Here is a 26,759-nt window from a genome sequence, read left to right on the forward strand (position 1 = left end):
CACTTTCAAAAAACAAAAATTCACGTCACAATGTCTTAAAGTATCCATATCGATAGTTAAATCATTCACTGATTGCATAGCTGACATTTAATCGTTAACAATTTAAATAAAATTTGAAAAAAAACTAAATTAAACACAAATTACGATATTTAAAATTACATTAAACATAAAAAAAAATAATTCGAACAAAAAAAATTAGGACAAATAATGATATTAACCCTAATATATAATATGACTCTAACATGACGGTGCCTAATAATACTATAAAGAGTGTCAGTCAGTCTTGTTCAATCACTTCTTTAACATGTTATATCAATTATCCCCTTTGTATGTTTTATTATAAAAGTTACAATTACACTATCCATGACGTAATTATCATGAATTGTGTTTTTATTTTTCTACTTTATTTCTTCTGTACATCTCAAAATAAAAAATTAAAATAACACTAATAGTTTCTTGTTTATTATACACATTAGGAGTTTACCGACCAATCCAACAAAATAACTGAATGATATTAAAAGTTAAATTGAAAAGTGATAAAATCAAATAGATTCTGAAATTTCTATCTACTCTACCATGATCAATTTGATTCATTCTTGTGATTGAAAAAAAAAAGCAAACCAACTATCTGTTGAAAATTATTAATAACTAACAAATTTGGAAGTTGTTTCAGGATTTGAATATATTATAGTTATTGTATTTACCATATTTATGAAGATATGGTAACAGATATTATATTGTATTTTTTTTTCAGTAAACTATCTTATTTATTTATTGATACAAAAGAAAGTTGAAATTGTGAAAAGTAATCATTATTCAAAATTTATGAAATGTCTTTTTATTTGAAACATTTACTATTTTTTAAAATGCTTAACAATTTAATAATACAAAATAGTAAAAACGTATAAATAGTATAATATTAAAATCCAACTGAAGATCCAATATTACTTTTAATAAATATAGAATGCGAGTGTTATATATATATATATATATATATATATATATATATATATATATATATATATATATATATATATATATATATATAATAATTAAAATATATATGAATAATAATCTAGAAAATCGAGTATTAAAGTTGATAGGTATTTTAAAACAGAGATCGAATATTTTAAAATTAAATAATTTAATAATATCAATAGAAATTCTTAAACTCGTCTCACTATAAAAAAACACTTATCATCTCTCTAGAAACCTTTCTCTCATTTCTCTTTCCATTCTCTCTACGATTTCTAATGTCTAGAGCATTCGTTTGACGATCAGGAGGTGTTTGAGTGATCACAATGGAGAATCTTTCTTTTCTATTAGATCATTTTTCTCTATAGAGAAAGTAAGTTTATGCTTATTTTATCCTTTAATTCTTCAGTCAAATTCATCCGTAGGAGTTCTCTTCGCATGTGTTCAAGCAATTTTCTACCTATCTCTTTGTCAATCAAAGGTCCTAAGCTCTGATAATGTTCTTGTAGTTTGTAGGTTTCTCTAGAGTTTCTTGAGCTTGAAGCAAGAGCAGCGAGTTGTGTATAGTTGGGGTAGCTCCTTTTAAGGTAAGGGAAGCTAGTTTTATGATTGAGTATTTAATTTCAAGTATCCTTGATGAATTTATGTAATGATAATATGATCTAATTATGTTTGTGATGAATGACTTGGTGAAAATGTTGTCTTGATTTAGTGAAATTGGTTGTATGATGCCTAATGTCTTGTATGAGTATGTGTTTGTTTGGAATAACCTTATTTTTGATGTTTTAGTGAAAAGGTGGTGTTATATTTGCTTGGATTGTTGAATGGAATTGTAATTGTAAAATTTTAGATCATTTTGGTCAAAAAGAGAGGTGTTGGTAGTTGACTTTTGGAAGAAATGGTAAAATGGAAAAAATGTGAATTTGGAATCTTTGGTAGTGTCATTTAGCACTGGTTTGGATGATGATTAAACATGTAGATGGTCTATATTGGCATAGTAGATGATAGGTTGTGTTGTTCATTGACTCTTAAGTGTATTTTGAGGTTTTGAGTGGTGAATTTTAGTAGTAGAAGGTTTAGGTAAAATGAAGAGTTTGAAGTTTGCTTTTGAGTCCATTTGGACTTGTTCAGACTCCTAAGTTGTTTGGTCAAGAGTAAGAATTGGTAGATATGAGGTTTGGTCCATAAAGTGAGAATTAAGTTGATTTTGGGTGAGAATTTCATGGTAATATGATTCAAAACTTGTTTAGATTGAGTTATATGCATATAGACATGTTGGTTGTAGTTTAGATTTACATTTAGGAGTGTTAAAAGTTGGTGGAAATGCATGGGAGAAACATGAGAGGTTGGATTGGTGTTCTTGGTAGATTTTGAGGGTTGCTGGTTTATGCAGAGGGGTTAAGCGAGCAAACTACTTGCTAAGCGAATAAATAAGGATTTTAGCAGTGAGTTTCAGGGGTTGGGCGAGCTTCCTCGCTGGTCTGTGGGAGTTCTCTATTTTCACACTCGCTAGGCGAGTGAATTGATTCGCTAGGTGAGTTTGTAAGGAGTTTGGGTGATGGTTGTAGGAGCTAAGCGAGCCAACACGTTGGGCTGTGAGAGCTCATTGGTTTTGCTCTCACTAAGCGAGTGGAGACTTCTCGTTGGGCGAGTAAGTCTGAGTCTTATTACTAATTTTAAGTGATTTCTCTGCTATGTTTATTTGTGAATGGTAGAATGATGTATCTTATATTCTATGATATGGTTGAAAGGTGTGATGGCATGTGAATGATGGTTATAAGGACTTCACGGAGAGGTCCTTTAAGTAGTTACGTGTGTAAGTGTTATGTATTGATATAGGAAGTTAGTAATTAGAGGTTATTCTGATGTTCTCAATAATCTCCAGTCTCAAGAAGCGAAGGATGGTTATGTGGTGGAGAGTAGTAGGAAGTCTCTAGTATATTGGTTATTTATTAGCCATAGATGCTTGAAAGGATTAACCTTGGAGTGTGGTGTTTGTTGATATAAGGATATTATTGTTGTTGTTCCACCTCAAAGGTAGGGTATAGTTCAATATCAATACATGTATCTAGATGGTCAGTCTAGAGTTAGATGATGATATGTGTGTGAATATTGTTTGATGATTGATAACTAAATTATTTAATGATGCTTATGTGTGTTTTTTTATAAACTATCTTACCTTTTCTTTGTGTTTTTGTTTGTTCATCTCTTCAATTGCAATGATCATCTTTACGATGTGAGCGGATGAGGAACTGTCTCTTATCAAATGTTAGCAGACGAGGACAGAACAGAAGACCTATCGTAGTTTTCTTAGTTTGATGATGTTGTATATATATCTGTTTATAGATGTATATATTTTCTTTTGTTAGATTGCTAACCACATTTTAACTTTCAAGTATAAGACGTTTTGTTTTATTGATAGAGACATATCCTCTTTTCTTATATATATTATACTATTATAGTTATATTTAGATAATTATAAAATTTTATATATATATTTTTTTCTTTATATCTTATTGATATGTGATTTATTTTATAATAATGTTAATACTATTTAAAATTGAGATGTTATAATGTGTAATTCTTAAAACCATGGGAAATGTCACTTTAATGCATTCTATAAAAAAAGTTTCACATTATTATAACTATAATAATATTTTAATTACTTTTCTTAATCTGAGAATATAAAAATAGTTTCCTGCAATGACTAAATTCTAAAAATTAATTAACGAAAATAACAATATACAGTTATTGGTTTGGTATATTCCCCACAATATTGATATAAACAAAGAATATTCGTAGAACATACCCATAAGAATTAAGAATAACAATCCTACTCAACCACGATAAATATTAAAATTATTAAAAACATTTTTTAATTGTTTACAACGTAACATCATTTAATTTAGTAGTGTTTCTGACGTGCCCCTCAAAAAAACCAGTAAATATTTTATCTAGAAAATGGTTGATCTTATTTATACATATATAAAAAACCACGTGCTTTATTATTAAGATTTATGAAAATCAGTTTATAAATTTTAAATATAGAAAAAAAGGCTAAAGTGAAATGAAAATAATTATAAAAACTAGAAAGAGAAAACATTGGTGTTATTATATTTTCATCGCCGTTCTAATCCTTAACAGCTCATCCTTATTCCAAACACAGCACACTTTCACTAAAGCCTAAAAGCTGCTGTCAAATTTCTAACAACATGTGGACGAACTCAAATCTCAAATGCAAATTGGTTTCTTTTTCGTGGCTTTAAAGTTACTTTATTTTATTTTATTTTATTTTATTTTATATGTGAAGTCATTTGCTTCAACCACATATAAATATAATATATAAATATATATATATAGAGAGAGAGATAGATACATATGAGGTTAGCGTTAATCATAAATTTGATTTTGAAGAGAGAGACAAAGGAGGTACCTTTGTGAGAGAAAGGGGACGACCTCAAGTCTATGCCTCAAAATTTGTTACAGATAGAAAGTGTATCGTATAATTTGCTTAATTGAGGGTTTGATTTCATTTAGTTAACTCTGTTGTGCCTATCTGGAGTTGGTGATTCAGGATCCATCAATGTCTCTGTTTGCTGTTTTTTCCATTTGTACAGTTGCCAAGGATGCAGCGGGGGTTGCAGGTGCTTTTATGATTGCTATATTAAAAGCAGAGCAATTTTAGTTGTTGATCATCACATTTGCACTATATTAACTTGCTTATTTGCAGGGAATGTGTTTGCTTTTGGGTTGTTTGTGTCTCCCATGTAAGTTTCATCATGGATTTTGAAGAACTGTTGAATTCAGAAGAATTTTTTGTTTATTTCTGTTCATTGTGTAACTCTTGTGCTGTTTTTAATACGCAGACCCACATTTAGGAGAATTATCAGAAATGGGTCGACGGAGATGTTCTCAGGGTTGCCATATATTTATTCGCTCTTGAACTGCTTGATCTGCATGTGGTATGGCACACCTCTGATATCTGCTGATAATTTGTTGGTTACAACTGTTAACTCAATTGGAGCAGTCTTTCAGTTTGTGTATATAATTCTCTTCCTGATGTATGCTGAGAAATCAAAGAAGGTTAGCTCTCTGATACTGTTGGAATTTGGAAGATTATTTATTTTATGTGATTGAGGACAAATATCAGTGGTTAATTCTTAAACTGTATTTTATACTTCCGTTGAGTAGGTGAGAATGATTGTATTGTTGGTGGCAGTTCTTGGAGTATTTGCAATCATATTACTTGGAAGCTTGGAAATAGATGACATTCAAATGCGTCGGTTCTTTGTGGGATTTTTGAGCTGCGCGTCTCTCATTTCGATGTTTGCCTCTCCATTGTTTATAATTGTGAGTGTGTTGTTACCTTAATTCCATGTATAATATGACCATTATCAATTAGGGTCAATTTACTTACATTACATGCTATATTTCTCAGAGATTGGTCATTCAGACAAAGAGTGTTGAATTCATGCCATTTTATCTCTCACTTTCCACCTTCCTAATGAGCACCTCTTTCTTTCTTTATGGACTGTTCAACGATGATGCCTTCATTTATGTAAGTTTGCTTCCAACTCCTATTTTTATCTATTAATTCTTGGATACCCATTTTAGTTTGGAATGTTCATTTTGGTGACTTATATTTGCAGTACAACTGTACCTAAATCTTTACTTGATCTGTAGGTGCCAAATGGGATAGGAACTGTTTTGGGAGTGACACAGTTGGTATTATACTTCTACTTCGAGAATAAATCCAGAGACAGCTCCAGAGAACCTCTGATAGTGTCATATGTATGATCAGTTCTGCTGAAAAGACCAAAGGCAAAAGCAAATATGTAATATTTCTGGTCTTTGCCATAGGCATTCTTTTCATGAGAATCTTCTCAATGCACAAGATAGTTTTCCTACTGAATCAATATATGGACTTAATAAATAAGTATTTTGATTCCAAAAAAGAAAAACAATGGTGCAGCATATTCATTTTGGTGTTCAGTAAATCGGAGTTTATGATTGGTTCCCTCTCCTTCATGATCTTTTTAGTTTCATTTATGTGGTTTCCTTTTCTCTACTTGTTTCTGGGTACGAAAATATGTTTTCCATGAAATTAGTGGATAAAATCCTTGCAGCCGGAGGGTGATGTTAGTCTCTTCTTCTGACAATCTATGGATTATAATTGAATTGTATGTGAGCAGGAACTATTTGTATGGGTAGTTTTCCTAGTAGACAACATGCTAGTTGACTTGAAGCATAATCCATGTTATATTTGTTTCCAATTTTCCATATTTTCCAAGTGTCCTTTTAAGCTTTTTGTTCATTATTTATCTCTTTGTGACTTAACTTTTTCGAGTTTTGATGAATCCTGTAACCTATATTTACTATTTAGTAACAAGGTGTCATTTAATGAAATAGAAAAAAATGAGGAAAGATTCATTCAGCGTAGATCTGTTATTAACTGGAACAATGTCGTCATCAAACATGTAAAATATCAATCTCTATCTGTAATACTCTAGTAAGAAAAGGAAAACAACACAAGTGCTACAGTAATAAATAACTCTTTCTAGTGTAGTTCTTACGGTGACATCTTCTTCCTGCACAAAACAGATTTCAGGGTAAGAAAAGACCTTTGGCTGCTAAATGTGGTCTGAAACTGGAGTTGGCAACATCCCTGTTTGATTCAATTTGTAGGAGCAATTACTGTTTGAGGGTGACAACCAGAAGTTGTGACTATGAATAACTTGAAATTTTGTGTATCAGAATTACCAGGTACGTGGTACAGGTACTGGTATGTGGTACTTATAGGTATAGATTTTTTTACATTATTATTGCAAGACTTCTTTTGAAGAGAATCTGTTACGCAATATGTGGCACGGTGAATTCAGTATACAATACTCAGGGTTATATTTATGCAAGCCTTGAGGAGGTGAACGGTGCTTTGCAATAGGCTATTGCAAGAAAGGCACACTGCACCACTCCAGCAGGCCTTGGTGATGGTCTAAGCTAGCTTCTCTTGCTTTGAGGCCATTTCCTAGTTCATCAGATGTTAGAGACAAATATGTACACATTATTTAAGTTGTTCCTTAATGAAAACTTATGTGCAACAGACATACTTTGTCTCTGTTGATCTCCAAATAGCTGTTGAATAATTTGTCTCCCTTTGTTGTTAGCTTCTTCAATTAATGACAGATGTAGGAGTCAATTTATGTGAAAAAGGAATTTCACTGTCCAAAATGCCATGTTGGTTCTTGGTTACTTAATGGTTAAGTGCATAATTTAATTTCTCCACTTGTTGCAGATGGCTGATTTTTGTCCCAAGATGTAAAAGTTTATTTAATCAGTTTCTCATGTGCTAGCCTAATCGGTTTGGTGCATTTGGTTATAATTTTCTTTCTATTGGAAGTAAAGTGGATTCTTAATTTAGGTCTAAATATGTGGTGTATTCTTTATTTGATCTCGACAAGAATTAGAAATGAATTACAAGTATGCGATGAAATTAAGAATGTATTATGAACAACATTATGAAGAGGAACTAAAATAATAATCTAAATAACATGCACATGTTGAGATTATTTTAATAAGTTAATATGCATAAAAACTGAAAAAGAATATATAAATATTCTAAATTATGTGTTTGATATATACTTGTTTTCTTTCATCTTCACCATAACACGTCACTTTTTTTTAAGTAACTTTTCTTTCGAGTTTATCATCTTTAAAAACTTTTTTAAAGGAGTTTCAAGTGTGACTCAATATTTAAGCAACTATATTCTTTCTGTGGCATGATTATATTAATTATTAAACAACAAAATTATAAAAAAAAATATTAAGTAATTGAGTTCTACTTCTTTTTTCTTAATACTATTTTGATTTTTGTATTCGTATCTTTTGTTCAAAGTGATCCTTAAGTTTTTTTTAACATTCAAAGTGGTCATATTTTTTGTAAAAGTTGTTCATTTTGGTTTTTCTCGCTGATGGCGTCTAAATTGCTAACGATATAATATCCACCTAAGCTAATATTGAATGAGCTGTCAGTTTTAGATATATGTGACAAGTGGAAATGACGTGGCAATGGTAAGTTGCTTTTGTTCAATTTGGGTTCAATTTGTTAACAAAATCATGAAGTTAGAAGTTTTGATGATGTCCAAATCAAGTCTCAAGTGCTGAAGTTGAAAGAAGACCTTCACGAATATTTGTTTTTGTCTTAAAGTATTTGTAATAAGTAGTTTTATGTATAAGGCCTTATTTGTTATTGATTTTATGCTTTAAAATTCGTTTTGGAGTCATAAAAACTGTGCAATAATCGATTAACACTTAAGATAATCGATTATCATAGAAAAGTTTTTAAAGGATGCTAAAAACTTATTTTGTCTCTAGAATAATCGATTATCAGCCTAATCGATTATGACTTATCATAATCGATTATCACGAAGACTAACCGTGTTTGGGCATGCTTTTGGTCGTTGTGCATTCAATAAATGCATAATCAATTACCATAAGTGGATAATCGATTATCACGCGAGAAAAAATTTATAACGGATTTTTGGAGGTGTCCTGGAGTGAGATATTTATATATTGGTTTTTGACCCTCATTCTAATACACAACACATATCTATTTGTTTAAACTGTGAAAAGTGTAACCTGGGATTTGTGTAACTCTTGTGCTTTGGCTTTGAAAACTTAGTGTTGGTATAGAGCAAGAACTTTCACTAGGACTATGATTGAGTGTTGTTGTTGCTGAGTGTTCTCAGACTTGATTCGTTTCCTGTGCTATTTCAGGACTTCTATGATGGCTGCTATGAAAGAGGATGATTCTCCTGACTTGAGAGAAGTAGCAAGAATCCTCAAAGACATCCTTGAGGTAAACAAATATGACATGACACCATATACTTTATCCTTAAAAACCCTCTAAATCTAACAATCATTCCATATGGTTGGGTTGTGCTGTCTAAGATTCCTAATGTTCCATTGAAGTTAAGAAAAGTTGTGGTGAAAGTTTGTGATGTGGTGACTCGTAGAGCTGCACGATTGGCAACTACTAGTATTATTGTTGGGTCTATCGAGGAGGAGGTTCACTAGGGAGATACAAACACCAATGAGATATGAGCTCAATCATATAAGGGATTGACACCACTCTCTACCCAAAACTTTAAGGCAATGGGTTAATGGATCTTCGACCTTATATGGTGCTCTACTTTCTCATTTCTACCCAATGTGAGACTTAGACTCACACTTGGAATCCTAACAATCTCTCCCTCAAGGGTGAGTCCCTTCCACATTGGTACACTACCCCTCCAGCGGAAGCATTCCCAACCCCTTCATACCGTCATTCATCTTAATGGGACATGCTTACCTGGAACCCTTACTTGGAATCCTTCACCAGGAAGACTTTCGATATAGGAACCATTATACTCGTTTGAGTTAGTCACCAATACGAACCATCAGCTCTGATACCACTGTTAGGTTTATCGAGGAGGAGGTTCACCGGGGAGATACAAACACCAATGAGATACGAGTCCAACCATATAAGGGATTGACATCACTCTATACTCAAAACCTCAAGGCAATGGGTTAATGAATCTTCGACCTTATATGTTGCTCTACTTTCTCATTTCTACCCAATGTGGAACTTAGACTCATACTTAGAATCCTAACAATAACTAGTGTGGAGATCTAAGTGTGTTGTCCCTCTTTACAATTGGTATCAGAGCCAGGTTGGAGGTATAAAAAAGACTTTTGCTGTAGGGAGGTAGGTGGAGAACCATAGTCTCCTTGGTAAGAAGTATTTTAGAGTAGTACTAAAAGCAAATTTGTGAAGGTTTGACCCAAAGTAAATAATATCTTACCAATATAGAAATTTATGTGTGTTTCCCTTTTTACAATGGTTGGTATCTTGAAGAAGCACTAGTGCAAAAATCACATTTTATAACGTACAAAAATGACCTATTATAACGTACAAACTGGGGACATAGTTTTGGACGTTATAATAGGTCTGTGCATTTTATAACATAGCAAAAAAGTAAGTTATAATAGATTCAGCCTATTATAACGTAACAAAAAAAGTACGTTATAATAGATTTAGCATATTATATCGTAGTTCTTTTTATCTATCATAATATCATAATTAACATATTATAACATACATTATCATGTACGTCATAAAAGGTGGTTTTTTTTTAAGAAAAAATTATGCTTACATTTTGACATCTAATCAAATTTCCTGATATTATCTTTTTATCTAATCAATATATAATCAATATAACATGTATTATAATCAATAAACAAAATGGAATTCATTTCATACGTTAAAATGTCTAACAATATTTAATATATTATTTGTACATAAATATAAGCAAACCTCTTCAAACAAATCAAGTGGGCCCCATAGATTAAAAAAATAATGTTCACTACAAATCATCTCCCCTCCTTTCTAAATTCCCCAAATATAAAAAATGCAGACTAATGGGTCTTATTCCAAGTCTGAGTTGCTTGGCTTGCAGCTTTCTTCTCTGTATCAGGCAAAAATATTAAATTATCAGCAACTACCGGATAAGGCACCAAGACTAATGAAAAAAAAATCAGTCAAACAGAATAACAATTCATTTGCATACATACATTTTTCTTCCAGCACCCTTACCTATTACTTTTTAATTCTGAATTAGCAAGTACCTAAATCCAACTTTCATAATAGTATCAACCAATAGAAAATTAACCTAGAATTCATAACTCAAGGTTACAAACTGGATTACAGCAAATCATAACAGCACTACGCTCGTTAACTTATTCTCTTTTAAAGCATCCTTAGCGTCCATACCATTCACTCAATAACATTTCAGTGCAGTAAAACATATAATTTATGTGCTTAAGGAATGTTTAAAGATCTAACAATGTTATGTCAGATTAGAAACTCTAATCTGCTCTAATTATTATGTACTAAAATTCCTAATTCTATTTCCAGAAAGAAAAAGGACAGCTAGTAAATTTTCTTCATACAACATACTCACACTACAACCAAGTTTATCATACTTTGATTAGCATGTCAAAAGTGAGAAATAGAGCATCATTCTCGGTTCCTCCATATTCCACTATATTTCCAGAAATCATATATTTTCAATCATACATAACCACAAATTCTATCCTAGCATCAATTCACACATAACTCGAAACCATTCATAAAACTACAACAACCAGGGAATATGCAACGCTATAATCACTTCCCTACATCATATTTCATCCAACATATTCAAGTATACATTAATTCTGCATCAACATTATGTTGTTTAAAGATGATCCTTATATCAGTTTTCCAAACACCTAAGCACATCCAGTCACGGTCTAAACATCATAAAACCCAGTGCACTAATATATATATATATATATATATATACCAACCAGAAAAATACACATAATCAACCATAAATTTCCAGTTCTTAATTTATAAACCCAAAATTAGAACTCAATATGTACACTTCCTACATAATTTTTCTGATATTATGTACAACTGGTATGAACAAATCAACAAACACTTGGCGGGTATTTTTCAGTATAATGCTTGCATCATCTGAAGGAAAAGGGATTAACTAACCATGGATTTGTTAGAAAAGCGACATTGGGGACAAGTGGTCCAGGAGCAACAAAGGTGGGTCACGGGAGAATAACAAGCTCAACAGAAAACAAAAAAAAACATAACTCGGAAAGTGCTAGTATTTAGGAAATGGTAAGGCATACATATGATATCATGCTTAAGATTTAGACGTGAAGTTTCCTGTGACCAGATCAGGGGGATTGAACCCCGATTCTGGACCATAGAGCATATTTGGACGGGAAGACCTTCAAGAACATAAAATGAAGAACTTTCTATTCTTTCCAAATGTTAGAGTCCACAATATCACACAGAAGCAATATATCCTAACACCATGAAATACAACAGAGCAGGGGTATGACATTACTGAACTGGAACATGATAATAATGATATTATAACAGCACTGCTACACACCTCACAAATATCTCTCTAAGTTCTAAAACAGATCACAATTTCGAGGAAGTAGCCGTTATTAACTCTAAAATACAATTAATGACATATTCAAAGACACAAGCATGCATACATTAAGTTATAGAATCATTCAAGCAAACATTAATCAAATTTTTAAAACAAGCTCAACATTTTTTCCTCCAATCAAACCAGTTGCTTCTGGATTGAGTAATTAGAACCAGAAAAATAAAAATTACCTCAGTTGAATATAGCGAAAAACTATATTTGGGATTAATCTCCCTTGTGTTAAATACACACATAGGGTTCTCTATTTATAATAGAAGAAATATGGGCTAAGCCCAAAATACAAATGAGAAATAATAACAAACTAACTAAAAGATAAAAGATATAATATATCTAACACTCACCCTCAAGCTGGAACATACAAATTGTATGAACTAAGCTTGGAATAGATGAATTCAGTGTTGAACTAGATGATTTATCTTCAAGAGTGTGAAGCAAACATAGATGGACTAACAACAGCTTGTGAAACTTCAACTTCAAAAGTGGATGAAGGAGAGCAGTGGTGGACAATGACAAACTGCAAGGACTGATTCCCAATCAATGATGGATGAGTAACGGGATCAACAGTAGTAGCTAGCTGAAAGCTAAGAGCTACAAAACTGCAGGGACTAAACTAAATCCTCATCAATGATGGATGGGTGACGGAATCAACAGTAGTAGCTGAAATCTACAAAACTGCAGGGACTACACCCATATTTATGTGACTTGCAGTGTTGTCTTGGAACGATACTCCCCCTCACTGCAGGGACTAAATTGCGATCACTGGCTGATGAAGCCTGTAGGGACTAAATTGCCATCACTGACTGATGGAGCCTATAGGGACTAAATTGCCATCACTGACTGATGGGGCCTGTAGTGGCGGGAAGCGACAAAACTACAGGGATTGCCATCACTAACTGACGAGGTGATGGGGGCCTACAGTGGTTGACAGCAGCAAACAGTGCCTGGACAGCAGCAAACGACGCCTGGACAGCGACAAACGGCGCCTCGACAGCGGCAAACGACGCCTCGACAATCAAATTTTGAGTCGATCTTGCTCAAGATCACATTCTCAAACCTAGACTTTTCATCTCTAGCCAAATCTTTCTCCGTAACACCCACTGCTAGAATGTCCCCTTTCCATTCCGTCACATCAACATCCTTAGCAGTGAAACAAATTTCCAGTAGAAGAAGCCATTTTAAACTTAGAGAAGAAAAGAGACTTAGGGTTCCAAAAACGTGAGGAAGAAAACCCTAGGTATGAGCCCAAGCCAACAAAACGGAGAAACAGGAACCAAAACATACTCAGGAAGCTCCGGCGAGACGATCTGCAGTGACGCGGTGAAACTCCGACACCGGGAAGGCGGCGCGTGCAGAACACGCGGCCGAGACTCGCCGAGAAGAAGCGACGTGTGAGAGCTGGTGCGGAGGCTTCGTAGGACGGGACCACTAGGGTTGGGTTGCGCTTCTCAAGGCGCACCTAACCCTTGACTTCGCCGGAGCAAACGACGTTCGGCGGCGGCGGCGACGGCGGACTGGCCGAAAAGAAGCGTTGTGTGGCGGCGCGTGACTGAGAAGTGGCTCTCGAAACCGGCGTGGTTGGTCGTCGCTCGAAGAGACGGTCCAGATCCGCAGGTCACCCGTCGAAACTGTGACGGTGGTCGGCGGTGGCGACGGCGACGGCAACGGCGGAGACGGTGGCCGGCCGCGGACAGAGGTTGGCGGCAGACAGTGGCTCGCTATGGTCAACGGCAGAGGCGACTGGCTGCACTAGTACTGACTGCCACAAATTTAAGAAGAAGAGAAAGGGCTGTCCACTGAAAATTTAGGGGTTGCCGGCAGACAACAGAGACCCCGGAAGAAGATCAGAGAACCAGGCTCTGATACCAAGTGGAATTGAGTGAAAAACTATATTTGGGATTAATCTCCCTTGTGTTAAATACACACATAGGGTTCTCTATTTATAATAGAAGAAATATGGGCTAAGCCCAAAATACAAATGAGAAATAATAACAAACTAACTAAAAGATAAAAGATATAATATATCTAACAACCTTTAACAGATGAGGATAAAGACCATTGATGCAACCTTCACCTATGGCACCAAGGGCTAGGACAGCATGTTCCCGTTCTTTCCAAGCATCATCCCCACCAGCAGACAACTTAGCCTAAACAAATTCTTATAACCTTTAGTATATCCACACACAAAAATAAGGCTTGTGTTGAAAATAATGGGAAACAACAAATATTTTATGCTTTATAAATGTTGCAACTTCAACAACATCATTGCTCCAAGCCTATCACAAAAAATAGTAAAACCCCAAAATCTTTTTACCTGGCATTTTGTCCCCATCAGCACCTTCTAGAACCACGAGGTAGTGAACAAAAGAGGGAATCACGACCTCAAGCTTTCCATCACTACAAAACAATAGCGCATACATTTGACAAATGAAAATAAATAATAATAAAAATACAAATCACACAACAAGCAGAGTATACCAAGCTCCTCTTCAGCCATTATTACCAGCACACCAACACATAGATTCTCTCTCACCACACCACACTAGAGAATGATGAATGAGACTACACAGAATACCATACCAAAGAATGATGAACGAGTGATGACTCCTAGTCGAGGCGGATCGGCGTGAATCCATGATTCCGGTGTAAAATCGAGTCGGCGAACAAGGACACACCAGAAGACGGTGAAATCAAAAGCAAACCCTAGATTCAAACGTTTGTTAGGAGGAGATTCTAGGGTTCGAGGTAGGAAGGGATTTAATCGGTGAAAAAGGTTGGAACCAAGATTTAATCGGTGTAAATAGATAGAAACCAATCTCAATCGGTGAAAAATGAAGAAAAAAGCAAAACAATCGATAAAAAGGTAAGAGATAAGGAAAGTCTAGAGGAAGATGGGGTTTGGTATTTGAGGCGACGCTCAAGGCAGCAAAGAAGATGTAGTTCGGTGAGGAGTGAACGCGAGATGTGGTTCGGTGATGGTGAGGGAGGAGTGTTCTTGGAGGAGTGCGCAGTTCAGAGAAGAAGAGAGGAACGAGAATGGGAGGGAATGGTGAGATTAGAGATAGCGAGAGAGACGTGAAAAATTAGAAAAGGAAGAGAGATATTATAACTGATTTTTAAAACTCCGTTATAATACATCAAAAAAATTCCAACAGGTGTCCGTATTTACGTAATAATAATAGGTTTTGAACTTATTTACAAGTTTGTCACTGCGTTTCATATTATAACTTATATACAACACTACGTTATAATATGTCTTAAACTTATTTACAAATTTGTCATTGCGTTTCGTATTATGACTAATATACAAAACTACGTTATAATATATCTTACTTTTATTACGATTCTGTTATCGATCAACTTATTATAATGAATAATTTTTATCCGTTATAATAGTTCTGTTATTGAAAGTTGTTTTTCGATTAGTGAAGATTGGTAGGGGTAGAAGTGGTGGCATCACAAGTGGAGGTAGAAGTGACGTGGAAATGAAAAGAATAGTTGTTGCAATCGAAGGAGGTGTATATTCTAGCTATACATTGTTTAGGGAGTATTGCATGAAGCTTTGAACGAAACATTGGGGGAAGATATTGCCAAATAAATGAATAATAAATGAAGCGGTCCTACTTAATATTAATTATTTTCATAAAAAATTAAAATTAACTATCAAAAGTTTACATAAATATTTTTATTTCAACAATTGTATTATTCATTAAATTTATTTGCTAACGTTAATCCGCAACTTTAAATAGTTGTGTTGTGCAACATTTTATTCATCATCCCAAACTTTCTTTGTTGGTTGTGGAACAAGCAACCCAGAGAAAGAAAATGCAAGCTTCAATCGCATGCAGTCGTCATGTACATGGAGTTAATCCACTGCAGTCCCACGCCAACCATCTTCCTCAAACAACCCTTCGACTAAAACCTCCCTACTGCGCTTTCACTCAACACAGATCACCTTCTGGGATAACACTCAGGTGCAATTCCCAACCTCAAGCACTCCTAAACCTTTGCACACCAAGAGTGTGCAGTTCCAACGTGGGTCCACTTCGGTGTGGCATTTCGTCGAACATGTACGGTGGAAAAGAAAATAGGGGAGTTGGGGAGTGGCTTGTGCTGGCTAGTGAGGTTCTTTCAGCAGCATTTCCATTGTGGGTCTCAATTGGGTGTGTTGTGGGGTTGATGAAACCCAGTTACTTCAATTGGGTCACTCCCAAGTTGACGATTATGGGACTCAACATCATCATGCTTGGCATGGGCATGACTCTCTCTATTCATGATCTTCGTGGGGCATTTTCCATGCCAAAGCAAGTTCTCTATGCTTTTGTCCTTCAGTATTCGGTCAGTATCTGCACACAGTGATTGTTAAAAGTTTGATCAGTTCATAATATGATTACTATCATCCACTTAATTCTTTAATAACACTTCATAATCACAACACTTTTAACCTGTTAAAACAGATTTTAAATTCAGTAATACATAATTATTTCAGTTTTAGGCTTTTCCCATCATTCTCCCTCTGTTATTTATTATATATAATAATTGAAATTTATTTATTTTTTAAATAGGCAAATTAAAATGAATAATTTTGAAACAAAAAAATCGCAATAATTTCGATTTTAGCTTTTTTTTTTTAATTATGATCTAATGGGTTTCATAATGAAATCTGATTCAATTGTTTGTTTAGTTTCAATTAAATTGGGTTTCCATTGCTTTTAAAGAGTGTATAATTGTAAAGAAAAATATAAATATTAATTTAAATTCTGAGTTGGAGATAATTTTATAAATTTTCAAAGAGCAAATACAAACTAAATTTATAGTTCATACGAGTTCTGAAACATATTATAAAGCGTCTAATTATGGAAAAAACAATGAATATAGTTTTAAAAATATATATCTTGAATAATTATTACAATAGATACACAGTAGAATTAGTTTGGTTTGCATTATATCGATTTTTAATTCAGAAAAAATACTTTCTTTTTTTTTAATACAGACGTTTGTGCTATTACGAATTTTTCTGCTTCAATTATTACTGTTTGCATTAAATTGAATTGGTTCATGCATCTAAATTGAATTGCTTGATGAACCCCCAAATTTGACTATGAATTTGTGCTGCCTCAATCGTTTTTCCATTCAACAGAATTCCTTTTATTATAGATTTTTTATTGTGTAATATTAGTACGTAGTTATTATATTTCAAACTTTTGATGATAATAATAATAATAATAATAATAATAATAATAATAATAATAATAGTAGTAGTAGTAGTAGTAGTAGTGTATGATATTATATGTGTTGAACATTTTGGTGAGGTTAAACAATAACCATGATAAAATATGACCGATTGAGTGTGAATAAATGATTACAGTACTTTAATTAAATAATTGTAATGAAATTAATCTATAGTCTATCATTATTTTTACTTTTTATGATTATGTAAAATTAATCAAAGGCTAATTATACTTCAAAATATCAGTTGTCCATCTTTAAAAATGGAAACTCCGTTAACTACACATAAAAGTGTGATTAAAAGTATCGTAAAATTAGATAAAACTAGAATTTCTTTGCAAAATACATAGGTACAAAAATCTGGTTATTTGTAAAAAACAAGGTTAAATAGTTTTTTTTATTCTATTTTAAACTATCTTTTTAATTTAATTTCACTATTTTAAATTATTTTAATGATCCTATTTTTTAAAAAACTAGTGAATGTAAGTTTCTTATGTCAAATTTGTAATGAGATACGTTTTTCTAATAACATGTGACATTTTGTGTACAGTTTCTCTGTCAAAAGTCAATTTCGACAAATAACATATATAGTTTCTTATTATTAATAATTATTTTAAATAATTAAATATGTTTTTAATCTCTTAAAAACATTAAAATTAATTCATTTTTAAAATTTTAATATCTTAAATTTAGTTTTTTTAACTAAATTTTGCTAAATTTATTTAATATTTTAAACACGTTTTTAGTTAATATTGTAAAAATAAAATTTATTTAATATTTCAAACACGTTTTTATTAATATTATAAAATAAAAATGTATTAAATGATATAAAAAAACTTAAATGTGAATTAAATTTAACAAAATTTAATTAAAATTATTCGAAAGTTGAAAAATTAAATTAGACTAAAATTAAAAAAAAATATTTTAAATTTTTATTAAAAGTTAAAACTAAAAAAGTGAAAACAAATTAAAAATATTTAAAATAAATTAGAAGAACTATTTTTACCAAAAATAATATATATTCTTTTAAATAAGTATTTTTATTTTTATCTTGAAGAAATATTTATAAGAAATGTCACCGTTAAAATAAATGAGTTTGATATTATATAAATGAATATAAATTTTATTTTATAAATTAGATTTTTAAGGTTAAGTTAATTTTAAAATTTATTTATTAAATAGATCTTAAAATCATTCAGAGTCTATGTTAACAAATTTTATTTTTTATTTTTTACACCTATTATGTCATCAAGTTACAATTAGAAAATTAATTAATATTTAATTCCACATTCATTAATCAAAATTAAACAATTTATATATATATATATATATATATATATATATATATATATATATATATATATATATATATATATATATATATATATATATATATATATATAAAGAGGTTAAATTTAACTAAAAATTGACTTGGTAGTAGTATACTTGAAATGTTTGTGTGAATTGGTAACCATTTTCAGGTGATGCCACTGTCTGGATATCTCATAAGCAAAATTTTCAATCTTCCACCACATTTTGCAGCAGGTTTAATATTAATTGGTGGCTGCCCAGGAGGTATATGAATTTTAATTTATCTGAAAAATATTTCAAGATAATATTATTAGCATATTTTATATTTTACTAAATTATTTATGTATGTTTTTCTACATTTTTTTTCTTGCAGCTGCTTCCAGTAACATCATAACCTATCTTTCACGGTATTATTATTTATGAAATTGTGGATGAGTTATCGGAATGAATTAATAGTTGAATGATTGATGACGCAATTAATGTGTTTATGTTTTCACAGCGGAAATGTGGCGCTGTCTGTAATAATCACAACTGCAAGCACCTTAACTGCAACGGTCTGTACTTTTTGGTTTCCATTTTTGACCAAATTAATTCAGATTTTACTAAATTAAATGTTGGTAGGGCATTATAATATTATATTACTTTGATATAAAAATATAAAACTCATATTTAAATAGTTTATCTATTTTAATAATCTTTATTTATGGATAAAAATATATTGCAGGACTCAAGTGATAAGTTGTCTGGCCCTACAAAAATACATAATACAATCAATTTTTCATTGTCAGACCAAATTTTCTCCATCAGCAGCCCCTCTTGCAAAGCCTAACTTTAAATACCATCAATCGATTATTTTTCTTAAAGTATTATTAAGAAATCAAGAGAAAAATTAACGTATAAAAATATAAATTAACTTCACCGTAAATTAAAACTAACTTATTTATAAACTTAAGTCTCTCTCCATTTATCTAATTGTCTTATAGTTTTATTTTTACAATTTGAGATGACAAACAAGGAGAAAACATACATGTATTTTTTCTACAATATTCTTATATATAATTTAAAGTAATCAGTACAAGATTAATCATATTTATGAGACGTATAAAAGTATATAAAAGTTAACAATAATTTTGTATAATTTCTGTATTGATTGAGATTTTTTAGATAATGTGTTAACATTTAACACATTAAAATACTATCCATTACTTGTTTTTATATACGTTATACTCCATTATTTTAGACCGGAAGGATTAATATTAATTCTTACGAAAAAATATTCTTTTTCTGATTTCTTGAAACTACAAAATGTGTGTTTAGATTTTTGGTAAAAAAAATTAGAGACTTAAAAGTTATTTGGTTTTATTAGTTTATATGTATTTCTAGTTTTTTAATGCTGTTTTTGTTTTTTATATTAAATTTTAAAAATTTAATGCATCATGTTCTTTTTTAAATTTGTTTTTGTTATTTAAAAAATATTAAACAGGTTAATAGAATTAGCCATGTCGATTAAACTTTATGGAAAAGTAATTTAAATATTTTTTTAATAAAAGGTAAACTATCCAATGGATAATTTTAAAACTATGTTAACGGACTTGTCGTCCAATCCAACGTTTTTTAAATCAAAAATTAACTTTTTGAAAAAAAAAATTGTAACGTAATTTTTTTCATGAAAAAAATATTGAAGTCGTGTTTTTCCTTGCTCTTCTTTTGTTATTTTTGTACATTTTGTTGCTAGACAAAAAAAAACATACATTTTGTTATAATTTTATTGAATATTACAATTTTTCTCTTTCCTTTATTTGAATTATATTCTATTTTGGACAAATAATGATTTAACAAACGGAATGAATTCTCAGCGTGACAGTATATGTCAAGCACCACATGGAATACTCTACTATTTTCTATTTGATAGCATAGTAAATATTTTAACATTTATACTTATCTAAATTTAGTTGTTAATGAATATAGTTGAATTCTTGAACTTATATGTTTAAAATGTTAAAGAAGTTAACTTGTGAACTCAATCTTATAAAACTAGTATGTAAAATAAAATTTATATTAATTTATATTTTTTAAATTGATTTTATTTATTTCTAGTTAATAAGAGACTTCTGATATAAGATACACGTTTAATTTTGTTTCATGTTTAAAACTGAATATTGCAGTTTTTATTTGTGGAATATTGCAGGTGATGACTCCTTTTGTGACAGCAAAACTTGGTGGTAAATTTGTGACAGTGGATGCATCTGGGTTACTGGTTTCAACATTGCAAGTAAAAGCTTTACCTCCGTCAAGTTAATCAATGCTGTCTTTGTGTGAACTATGTTGCAATTGTTACTTTGTCTTTGAACAGGTTGTTCTTGTTCCTGTGCTGGTTGGTGCATTTCTGAATCAGTTTTTCCAACCAATTGTGAAAGTTGTCTCTCCAATGATGCCAGCCTTTGCAGTAACAAGTGTGGCAATTTTATGTGGGAATGCTATTGCTCAGAGTTCTTCAGCAATCCTTGTGTGTGGTGGAGAAGTCATTTTAGCCACCTTTCTTCTTCATGCTTCTGGTTTTTTCTTTGGTTACGTTTTTTCAAGATTCATTGGGCTAGATTTCTCATCATCACGAACCATATCCACTCATGTTGGCATGAAGGTATAAAGTTTATACCCTTTTAATTGAACAACGATATTATAACACATTTTTACATACATTTTTACATTTATTTAACAGAGTATAAAAGTAAAATATTCATAAAATTATAAATTTTTATATTTAATTTCACATAACATTGTTATTAAATTATTTACAAATATTTAATTTTACATAAGAGATGTATTTTTTTGAAGAATATATTAAAATATATTAAAAATATACAAAACCATATTAATATACAATTTTGTTGATAATTTAAATATAAATCTAAATCTCATTAATTTTAAATAAAGATTGACAGTAATTAAATCCCATAAGTTTTGAATTAGAATGACATCAATGTTAAAGTCATGTTTCATAAATGTTGTCTTTTTCAGTTAATCTTTTTCAAAAAAATCATCAAATTTTTAATTTATAAAATAATTTCATAAAATTAAATTAAGTTTAAATTCATTGTCTAAGAATAAAAAGTAGTTAATTTATGAGCATTAATTTTGTTTAGTTGTTATTTGATGGGATTTTGTAGAATTCAATTCTTGGGGTTGTTTTGGCAATGAAGCACTTTGGGGATCCCCTGGCTGCTGTACCTGCTGCTGTTTCAACTGTGTCTCAGTCAATCATTGGTAGCATCCTTGCACGAATTTGGAGAAACTCTCACCATATTTAATCGCTCAGGAAAAATGATATTTAAATATTACAGAAATAAAGGGAGAATTATAAGCATGATACATGCTTTGAGGAGAATATTTACACATACTAAAATCTATTGGGAATTGTATTATGATGTTTTCTTATAAATCACTATTGCTAATATTTAAATAATAATAATTACATTGTGATGATTTTCATATTCCTAATTTTTAATGGTTAGAATTTAGTTTCACATTTTAAATTATATATAATATATTCACTAACAAAAAAACAATTACGTATATTATTTTATATCTTTTAGTTTTGATATATATCTCAAATTTTCACCTATGATATTTTATAAATAATACGATAATTGTAACTTTTATAATTGTAACTTTTATACTATCTTCCACTGGGAAGAATAAGAATTTCCTACACGATGTATATTTTTATACTTAGATTTCAATTATAATACTCATAAAGATTTGAACCTCTTCTCTATTATTTTTCTGTCTTCCTCTTCATTTGCACTGTTTCAAACATCATTCTCTCATCTGCTCCTGTATAACACTCACGTCATACGATCATTGTACAAATATGATTTTTCAGCACATATACAAACAAGTAAGGGTGAACTACCATGTAACAAACTATTAAAAATGATGCATGATACTACTACTACACATAACTCATATTCATGCCAATGATTATACTAGACTCTATTATCCGAATGAAACATTGATGGAAGTCTCGGGTGATCATGCACTTATGGTGACCTCCACTCCCCAAACAACAAAAATAATGGTCAAATACAATCCAACATGTCACCACAAGGTTAGTCCGTTAACACCTATATCCAAAATCGGTACATAGACTAGGACATCTTGCCCCTCTCACCACATAATGCATCATTCTCTACTTGAGATTGGGAGTTATTTGAGTATCAGGGATGATCTTCCTAATGGGACCCTCAACATCAACGTGTACAATAATATCATGCCACTACAAAATCTCTCCATGAGACTCATATCATATTCATATTCATCAACTCATACCATGATACTACAAAATCTCTCCACTAGACTCATACCATATTCAAATGCATAAATTTATATCCAATATAATAAAATGCACCCATCACAGATTTCATATGAATTGTGTATATTGTAAAATAAATTAGCAGTACATAATCTATTCAATAAGAGTTAAGTTAAAAACTCGTCGAGTAGACTTTCAGGAAAGAGAGGTGTGTCTCAATGGACAACTTAAGTACCAAGTCTTTTCTAGGTAAAGTGTTCTTCAACTAGTGTTTAACAAATTTCTTATTCACAGATTCAAAATAATAACATAGTTTTTCGTAAACAATATTAATACATAAATTCAATGCCTGAACAATTATACAACTAACACATATCTTTATAATTCGAGATATGAATAGTCATACAATAGTATTATATAATCAACATAAAAGCTTAGAAATGTTAGCTCCCCTTCCTCTTTTCCAGAATCATTATCTTGATCAGAGGTTGTTCCAGGAAAATGTAACATCCCAAAAATACAGTGTAAAATCATATCATAGAATAATCACATATTAATAATATTACAGTTCAGTTCTGCAAGGGAAAGAAGGTACGATTATGGTCGAACGACCTTACAAAAATACCATAGAATTTAAAACTTTACATAAAGAAGAACTAGACCGAACGGTTCTCAAAACTATTCTTATACCGAACGGTTATACAGAATGAAAATCTCTAATTATCGAACGGTCTTAAGGTTCAGCCTTAACCTCCACTTCTTCCAAGGCTTCTTCCAGCAAGCACTCTTCCCCTTCTACTCACATCCACAGGATGATCATTGCAACAGGAATGACGACCGAACAGACAATACAAACAAAACAGGAAATATGGTAAGCTTATGTAATTTAATTAATTCAATAAAAATATAATTCCATGATTCAATCAAACAACAACCAATCATAATCATACATCAATGCATGCAACGACCGACCAATATATTCTGATTGTCCGGACTGTATGAATTATGTATAGCTACGGCGTTTTTGCACCCGGGTGATGTAGTAGCTGGGATGCCCTCAACAGCTACCACCCGAGGTTAGTCCGTTATAACTCGCCCATCTTAACCTTATGGACTAGGACCTCCTGCCATTCTCACATATGATTTACTCCTCTCTACTTGAGAATGAGTAATCACAGAATATCAGGATAAACGCCACCTTAGCATGACCACATTCATACATTACCCTTCCATAACAAAATCTTGAGACATTCCTCCCTGGAATACTCTTTCATATCCATACTATTCCATTTATTTCACAATTTAATTACCATCATACTTCACATTACATTCCTCATCCATCATATCTTTAAATAAATATCATCATAATTAATCATCAACATAGTCATACCAATCCAAGAAAACAATATCCCATCTTAGAAGCAAGACCGAACGAGAGAATACCTCTTAAACTAATCTAACCGAACACTTAGTGTAAGACCGAGCGGTCTTTCACTTATCCACAGAATAGGACCGAACGGTCCATACGAGACAAGACTCATCATAAGCCTAACACTTATCATAATAATAAAGAAAGTTTACTGGATTCACAACAACTTTGACCGAAAGATCTTTACTAGACAGAACTCAAGAAATATGTGGAATACTATAGAATACATATAATTAAACCTGACTGAAGATAAGGAAAGTTTTTATCAGAGACCTAAGAGTTTAAACCGAACACTTTGGATTTTGGCCGAACACTCTTAATACCTAATGCAAATATATTACGAAATATATTGTAGAACCTGTCAACACCCAATTTTGTCTGGGTGATTAAATACTATATATATTTTTATTTTATTTTATATAATTTTATTATGTTTTATTATTTTATTTTATTTTTATCTTCTTTTACTTTTATCCCTTTGTTAAACGTTCTAGACAAAAAAAAACAAAAAAATGGCAAAGGTCAACTTTCTCGGTCTGCATTCTTTTTCTTCGTTTCCACGCTATCTCCCATTCTTGTGCAAATCTTCTGCTGCGCCATGCATGCATCTACACTGCCTTTAGCTAGGAAACACAGCAGAGCATAATAGGGGGTTGTTGCAGGAAGCAACCATTTGACAGGGCCACGCTTTTGACCTTGGCTCATGAATATGGCTAAGGGCAGGGAGAGCGAAAAAAAAAAAGGGATTCACCTCCTCCTCAGAAACGAATTCCCTCCATATCACAGGAACCACTATTCCCCAACCTATCATCCTCATTTTACTCATTTTCCTAGCCTCGGCTCACAGTAGCAATAAAAACTCCAACCTTTGTCTCCCTCATAGGCCACCATCAACCGCTTGGATTCTCCACTAGACCTTGACCCCCTCACTCTCATCATCCATTGATTCACCTCTCACACTACTCTTAATTCCTCTATTTGCTCGCACAGAGAAACGCCCTCCTCATCATCAATTCATCTTTCATTCCCCCTCCATCATCTTCAACACTTGAAAAACAGAGAAGAACTCACTCTTTTCCTAACCTCTATTGTTCCTATCACCATCGCACAATCCCATCTAAACACCCAAAACATAAAAACATACAGTTCACACACAAAACCTCCATTACCATTATCAAACCATAACCCATTCATGAACACGACTTAGTTCAACATCCTGTTCCACTTTACCCTTCAACCACCAAAAACCAAAAGAAACCAATAAGAAAGGAATGGAAGCTGAAACGTACGGAGAAGGGTGTGATATTGGTAGCTCCGTGATGCCCTCGGCAAGGAGTGGCAGCCGATAAGAACACTATAGTTGTTGATGTAGTCGTCATTGACTAGCTCGAGGTGAAAGGCGTAGCAGCGTGACTCAGGTGCCTAGAGTTGTGGTGGTCGACGTGGACCGGAGGAGAAAGTGTTGTGTTGGCGTGGGTGACATCCCCGGCGGCTCCATTAGCCACCGGTAATGAACCCGACAGGAGCGGACCACGGCGGCGTCTCTATCGTCCTAGTGAGCGTTGCAGAGTTGAAAAGGAGGGAAGAAACCCTAACGTTTGGAAGAAAGGAAAGGGGAACTCTGGTGGTTCCCCCGGCCGTAACAAGCGTCGCCGGCGACAATCCCGGTGACGACGGCTTGACTCAGCGGAGGCGGTGTGGTGGCTGGCCTCGTTTTCATCGACGACCTCGTTTTTGTCGATGACCTCGTTTGATGCAGCTGCGGCAACGACCCCGACAGCGGAGAATGGTGGAGGCGCAAGCAAGCTGGCTATGGCCAACACTCATGAAGGAAGGAGAAGAGAAGGAGCTCTTGCGGAGGAAACAAGAGTGAAACAAGAGTGGAGAGGAAGAAACCTTAGGGTTTCTGATTTGGGAGCAAAAATGGGCCTTGGTCTTGGGCCAACATTCACCAGTGGCACCCCAAACTTCACCATTGCACCCTTACGTTCATTTGGGCATGAGCTGGACGAAGCAGATTGTGTTGCAATAGTGGTTTTTATCTCTACACCCTTATGTTTATTGGGTTGTTTTGTTTTATGCTCTTTAATGTTTTTTTAGCTTTTACTTGATTGTTTTCTTTTTATATTATTGTATGTGGCCATGTATGATAACTCCACTCTTGTATATTGTATTTTATGTTTTTGTTGGGTTTGTTCATTTGTCAAAAAAAAATATATATATATATATATATATATATATATAAAATATAAAAATTAAAAATAAAAGACAAAAAGGAAAAAATATAAAATTAAAAGATAAAATTAAAATTACAAAAAAAATGATTTCTTAAATAAGTAAATAACTGTATGAGCACTCTGTGATCGTTCGCATCTTCCTAGTGCCTTAATACATTTTTTCTTTTTTAAAAATAAATTAAAAATAACAAAAAAATGTTTTAAAGGTTAAGCAC

At 32.3% G+C, this 26,759-nt stretch overlaps 2 protein-coding genes and 1 long non-coding RNA gene across 3 annotated transcripts; 2 read left to right on the forward strand and 1 right to left on the reverse strand.

Annotated features, from left to right (window-relative positions):
* The first annotated feature begins 4,339 nt into the window (after nucleotides 1–4,339).
* On the forward strand, nucleotides 4,340–7,224 carry LOC108334444 (bidirectional sugar transporter SWEET2). Its single transcript, XM_017570293.2, has 7 exons — nucleotides 4,340–4,619; nucleotides 4,706–4,742; nucleotides 4,842–5,058; nucleotides 5,167–5,325; nucleotides 5,414–5,533; nucleotides 5,659–5,810; nucleotides 6,577–7,224. The coding sequence occupies exons 1-6, from the start codon at nucleotides 4,559–4,561 to the stop codon at nucleotides 5,770–5,772; spliced, it is 708 nt and encodes a 235-aa protein (XP_017425782.1). The 5' UTR covers nucleotides 4,340–4,558; the 3' UTR covers nucleotides 5,773–5,810; nucleotides 6,577–7,224.
* An 8,164-nt stretch (nucleotides 7,225–15,388) lies between these two features.
* On the forward strand, nucleotides 15,389–21,987 carry LOC108333679 (probable sodium/metabolite cotransporter BASS1, chloroplastic). Its single transcript, XM_017569157.2, has 7 exons — nucleotides 15,389–16,364; nucleotides 18,737–18,830; nucleotides 18,940–18,973; nucleotides 19,066–19,120; nucleotides 20,755–20,838; nucleotides 20,920–21,207; nucleotides 21,734–21,987. The coding sequence occupies exons 1-7, from the start codon at nucleotides 15,852–15,854 to the stop codon at nucleotides 21,872–21,874; spliced, it is 1,209 nt and encodes a 402-aa protein (XP_017424646.1). The 5' UTR covers nucleotides 15,389–15,851; the 3' UTR covers nucleotides 21,875–21,987.
* Nucleotides 21,988–23,396: 1,409 nt separating this feature from the next.
* Nucleotides 23,397–26,492, reverse strand: LOC128194795 (uncharacterized). The gene is made up of 2 exons (XR_008246162.1): nucleotides 25,597–26,492; nucleotides 23,397–23,673 (listed from the first exon to the last, which is right to left on the reverse strand). It is a non-coding gene; the product is annotated as an uncharacterized LOC128194795 (long non-coding RNA).
* Between the last annotated feature and the right edge of the window lie 267 nt (nucleotides 26,493–26,759).

Source organism: Vigna angularis, chromosome 11, assembly GCF_016808095.1.
Source record: "Vigna angularis cultivar LongXiaoDou No.4 chromosome 11, ASM1680809v1, whole genome shotgun sequence".
Taxonomy (NCBI): domain Eukaryota; kingdom Viridiplantae; phylum Streptophyta; class Magnoliopsida; order Fabales; family Fabaceae; genus Vigna; species Vigna angularis.